Below are 6,105 nucleotides of genomic sequence, written 5' to 3' on the forward strand. Positions count from 1 at the left end.
AGTTCAAAAGAACAGCATTTATTTAGCAAAATATGCACTGCAGATTAATATTTAGGGTTAAAGGTTGGTGCAACTAGTCATAGCAAGGCTTGCTGTAGCAAACACAGTAAATTTCTTAAAATCCGAACACAAAAGTTCATGCATTCCCAGGGAATCGAAGACATAACCTCAGTTCAGCAACACCAAGGTAGTGGATTCGATTCCCAGGGAATGCATGAACTGATGAAGTGTATCGCTTTTGGATAAAAGTGTCTGCCACATGCATGAATGTAAAAGTAACACAAGGCAGTCGGTCTTGATGCAGAATAAGAAATTTATTTCATAATAGTTACAAAGAACAAAATATTTAAAAGCATTTTTATCTTACATAAGCTGTACAGAGATGGCATGTATTTGACTCTAAATGATTCCGGAATAGATGCTAGAAGTATTAAATAGAAAACTGGAAAATAAAAGACAATTAAAATTGATGGAAAAATATGAAATATTCCATTTATCTACTGTACAAAAACCACGTGGAAATGGAATCCATTCTATTGTACCCTGATACATCGTTTAGGCCTCTTGCGCATTTAAAAAGTATCTTACAAAAGAATCCGATGGCCTCGTCGTCTCACAACAGCTAAAGTCTTGGCCTCTTTGGTTCCATAATTCGGTATAATACATTTGAACAGCATTTAATTGCTTCTATAAAAATAACTTTCTTTTTTCAATGGCAGGTTTTTTTTCTTCTTCTTCACTAATAATGCAACTTCAGTGCAAACATTGTAACAACCATCCGCTCAGAGAAGGAAGCGAAAGTTTACATTTCAAGTATTGAAAACAGTTCATAACAAGTATCTAGTGTGGGTCATCCGGTTTAGGTCACTACTATACATTGCATAGCTTGTGCGGCACTTATTTCAGAAGAATTGTGAACCACTCGGTACCTTCGAAGGCGAAGTGCTTTATATTGTGCATTTACAATATTTTGTTGCAAGTGCTATGCTGCACCATGAGATCGCTCGATTCACTGGTGTTTTAGAAGCGTGTTTTTCAAGGGCGCCGTTAGTTGCACACGCCGTTCAGTGTGTCTTCGGCTTGTTGCATGAAAAATCAGCTTCCCGAGACAAAAAAAAAGATGCATGCCTCATGACTTATGAATAGACCTCATGTCTGTCGAGAAACCCCAAACGTTTTGTTGCAGATGTTCAAGACGTACGCTCTGAAATGGATTGGTTGTCACTCATTGTGGGAAGTGCTGACGTTGTTTTGAGAAGATGGTCAGTGCTTTTCGATTCAGTTCTGGGCAGGTACATGGATATAAATGTCTTTAAGATCACCTCTTTCAGTTTGTTCCATTATTTCAAGAGAGCTAAAGACGTTCCAATCGCTTTGATGTGAAAGCTGAGAGAAACCTGTAGAAAGGAACTAAATCACTCGATGGTTAAAGAACATACATAAATATATGTACAAAGATGCATGGAAGAGTTGGGGTGTGTGTTTGAATGTGGATGTGTGAGCGTGAATAAAGGCGCGGTCACATTTATTGTTGCTCTGAGAAATTTCGAGATTTTGCTTTTGACATTTGACCTTTTTTGCACATGATATTAGACCGCACCTTAAAGGATCAGTCCACTTCAGAATTAAAGCTTCCTGATAATTTACTCTCCCGCACGTCATCCAAGATATTCATGTCTTTCTTTCTTCAGTCGAAAAGAAACTAAGGTTTTTGAGGAAAACATTTCAGGATTTTTCTCCTTATTGGGACATCAATGGGGTTCAACGGGATGAAGGTTTAAATGTGAGTTTCAGTGCAGCTTCAAAATCTCAAAACGATCCAGCCGAGGAATAAGAGTCTTATCTAGACAAACCATCGGCCATTTTATTAAAAAAATAAACAAACATTTATATACTTTTTAACCACGATTGCTGGTCTGTGCTGTGATGCGCCACACACTGCGTAATCACGTTGAAAGGTCATAGTATAGATCTAGTGTTTATAAAGCAAACGAGCAAAAACTAAGTCAAAGCCATTTACTAAAATAAATAAATAAAATGTAAAACAAGGATAGAAAGTTACAATACACTACATTTTCCGTGTGTTACGCTACGTAATTACTTAATGCGTGAAGTCGTGGACGTGCAAGACGAGCATTTGTGGTTAAAAAGTATATAAATGTTTATTTTTTGTATAAAATGAGCAATGGTTTGTGTAGATCAGACTCTTATTCCTCGGCTGGATCGTGTCGAGACTTTGAAGCTGCACTGAAACTCACATTTAAACCTTCAACCCATTGAACCCCATTGAAGTCCCAATATGGAGAAAAATCCTGAAATCTTTTCCTCAAAAACCTAATTTCTTTTCGACTGAAGAAAGAAAGACATGAATCTTGGAAGATATGGGGGTGAGTAAATTATCAGGAAATTTTAATTCTGAAGTGAACTATTCATTTAGATCATAAATATTACTTTCTCACTATGATATTTTTAGGTCCGTGTTTTTTTCTCAAGCGCAGCCGCACTCCTCGACGATCATGTTGGGAACGTCCCGTTTCACGATGTTGTATTCGTCGTCGAAGTACAGCATGGACATGGTGCTCAGTTTGGTCGGGATGCAGCAGGAGTTCATGGATCCTGGACTCATTCCCCGCATGCGGTATTGGTTCACCACAGCGGTGTGGAAGGACGAAGCCGATCCGGGAACCCCGGCCATGTACGCGGGACAATTCCCTTCGCAATAATTCCCAAAGTACCCAGACGGGGCGATGATCCAATCGTTCCAGCCGATGAGGCGGAAATCGATGTAAAACTGTTGTCGGCAACACAAGCTACTGCTCCCGTCGCATTCTAGGCCTCGTTTTCGGATGCGATGTTTGTTGTCCGAAGCTCTCGCTTGAACAACCAAGAAGGGGCGGTGAGACTCGTCGTTTGTGTTCACCAAAACAGGCACGATTCCCATCTTGTCGCATCCCTCGCATCGAACGTCCAGGTTTTGCCGGCGATCGCCCTTGGAGAAAACCATCTGCACGGCCTCCGTTAACGGGAAAGTGTGCCAGCCGCTGCGTTTAAGATCCACGCGCTTCTCCACCAAGTTCCACTTGCTCCCGACACCCGGCTCCTGCGAGTAAACCTTGACCGTGATCTTCCTCCGAGAGCCCTTCTCCAAAACATTCGGCTGGAGTTTGAAGTATAACCACAGGTTCGCCTGGGACACGTGCAGGTTCTGGTTGCCCTCGTTGGAGATCACGAAAAACAGGCTGGTTTTGGAGGTCAGAGACTCGTCTGTGGGATCAAGAGAGGAGAAAACATGATCAGCTCAGGGTTAGTGCTCTTCGGTCATTTTTGAACAGATTTGTTTATTTTAAGGATTTTTTTTCTTTATCGGAATGGTACGAAACTTTGTAAAGGTTTTGGCACTTGCTACTGTGTGTGAACACACAAAAAAATCACGGACATGATCCGAACAGGTTAAATGGTCCTGAAAAAAATAGTCACACCTTTCCTCGTGGTCAAAAATGAGCATAGAGAGCTTAAGCCCCTCCCCTTCCGGTGGACCATGGGACCTTATTTCGGAAAAATATTGTATGGTAGTCAATGGCGAGAGACAACAAATATTTGGATCCTGTTTGAATTGTGCCCTGAATTACACATATGATGTTTGTCAATTTTTAAAGTCAAGAAAGTCTCAGTTTGATGTAAAACTGTTGAGGTATAAGACTGTGAAAATACGTAATTACAAAGACTACAAACCCAAAAGGCGCGCATGTGACGTTATACCTTTTCTCTCAATGAATGAAGCTAACTTTACTGAAGCTAACATCTGTCATTTTTTCTATAGTCTAACGTTATAATCGTAATGTTACGCCGTCATGCCTGTGTGTTTTGTACCAGACTGCACACACACACGAGCTTGGTGACGTACATAGTGCGAGACGAGAGATGTAGTTGTAGTCAATTTTTATATGAATGAAATTCATCTAAAAATTTAAAATAGCATTTTTGCACATTTTTCAAAACAATAAACATAAAATTGTGTAACATTTTTTAAGTACACTTAAAACACTTCTAACGCTTTTTAAAACTTTTTTCACTTCAGCAATAATCTGCCAAGTGTCGTCTTTGAAAAGAGATCCAACTTAAGTCTGTGCTCTAAAGCATTCAAGATTTACCAAAGTTAAAGCTGGAAATTTAATTTTCAAGTCTATGCTCAAAAAGTGAATAAATGGATTACAAATACAGCGTAAATATGATCTAGTACCATAAAATCCCCTAAAAATACAAAATATTAAATAAAAAACGTTATCGAACTAAAATGTAGTACATTAATTTCATTGAAAAAAGAGAAAAAAAATGACAGGATAGTCTCTCTGTGGACCCGCCGCAAACTATTTTTTTAATTATGATTTTGTGCAAAATATAATTGTTTTTTCTGATTTTAGGGATCATTTTATTTTATTGGGGAGAAATGTGTTTGATTTACTTGTCAAATAAATAATTTCACAATTAAATATTTTTTATTCTATAGATAGACTGTATTTTGTGAAAAAAAAAACTCAGGTTTCATGAGATTTGTCCATTTTATTCTATTAAACCTTAAATTAGAAATTCTACTAATACAGTATATGCATAATACTAATATATAATAAAAGTAATAGCCTATATAATATTAATATATACTATCATATGCTCACATTACAGTCAATTTGTAAATTGTCAATTTAAATAAAAAGCAATGCATGCATTTTTGTCCTATAAATGAACTACTTTTTTGGAAAACATAAAAGATCTTTGCAAAAAATAAAATGTCTCATGTCTGTTCTTATGACCCGCACATATGTTCCTGAAAGATAAACCTTTTATTAAAAATAAACCTTTTATTTTATTAAACTTAAAATGAAACTTCAAATAAATTTTGGAGCTTAATTCTGTTTAAAATATAATAGATATTTGTGCAAAGAAATCCTTTTTTAATTTCTGATTTTTAGGGTAAAATATGAGCCGAAAATGGTTTCAAAGGTTTTCATGAGATTCAACCATTTTATTTTATTAAACCTTAAATTAAACTTAATTCAGCATAAATTAAATCCAGAACAAAAATACTACCAAGATGTATAAACAATTTGCAATTTAAATAAGAAAAAAATGCCAAAATGAACAAATAATATTCATTCTTCGTGCAAAATCAAATTTTTTATGTCTGATTTTAGGGTAAAATATGACCCACACATGTTCTTGATTGGTTTAATAGGAAACTTAAATGAAACTTAAATTCAACATAAATCAAAGGCCTACTATTATGTATAAATACTTTGAAATTTAAACAATGAAAATAAATGTCCTATACATATATTTTGAATCTGATTTTGTATTTGATTCTTCAGATTTGTGACCCGGACATGTTCTGGAGAGGTTTGGCTCTAGCTGGTCTCGTTCTGGGGTCGGATCCAGTGCTGTCGGGGGTCTGGATGGAGATGACAGGACTGAGAGAGTTTATGAGAACACAACACAACTTCCCAGCAAAAGCTGCTGATCCGCAGAGAGCGCACAATGAGCCGCGTGACATCACAGGAAACGCATCACAGGAGTCGACATACAGCGGTACAGTGAGAGCGATCAAGCACAACCCAACGACATTCACAAAAGAAGCACATTTACATGACACTGAATGCTTTTGGAGCCACCAAAACAATCAAAATGTATTCTTTCTTCTTCCAAATGACATATACTAACTTATCCACATGCACACCATTGTGTTATGTGCTTTTTGTAACTTTCAACTTGTGCATCTGATCACATCACATGCATTTATACTTGATAGTGATGCTTGAATTAGCAAACTAATCTGTTTTCTCTCACTCGCTTTTTCCCACTACAGACTTCGACATAAAACAAGAAATATGATGTTTCTGCTGCTCTTTAATGCACTGGGAGGATTAATAAATGTGAGCCGTCTGGAATCTGGCTGAAAAGTATCCACAAAACACACATAAAATGGAAATGTTTAAAAATTAATATTCTGTATATGTCATTACTTATAAGTTATGTGTGCATGTGTATAACTGTGAGGATGAAGTGTGCAGCTGTGCAGAGAGAGATGTGAGCCGGTCACATGGGCGGCTCGCA

General features: G+C 37.1%; 1 protein-coding gene across 1 annotated transcript in view; it reads right to left on the reverse strand.

Annotated features, from left to right (window-relative positions):
- Nucleotides 1-295: 295 nt before the first annotated feature.
- LOC143737968 (inhibin beta B chain) overlaps nt 296-6,105 on the reverse strand; it is a 15,463-nt gene continuing 9,653 nt past the window's right edge. Inside the window, exon 2 of the mRNA XM_077229776.1 lies at nt 296-3,264. Coding sequence (XP_077085891.1) covers nt 2,489-3,264 — 776 coding nt within the window. The 3' untranslated portion in view covers nt 296-2,488. The remainder of the gene's footprint in view (nt 3,265-6,105) is intronic.

The sequence above is a fragment of the Siphateles boraxobius genome, unplaced genomic scaffold (assembly GCF_051911475.1).
Source record: "Siphateles boraxobius isolate OS27281-9 unplaced genomic scaffold, OSU_SipBor_1 135, whole genome shotgun sequence".
In the NCBI taxonomy this organism is placed as follows: domain Eukaryota; kingdom Metazoa; phylum Chordata; class Actinopteri; order Cypriniformes; family Leuciscidae; genus Siphateles; species Siphateles boraxobius.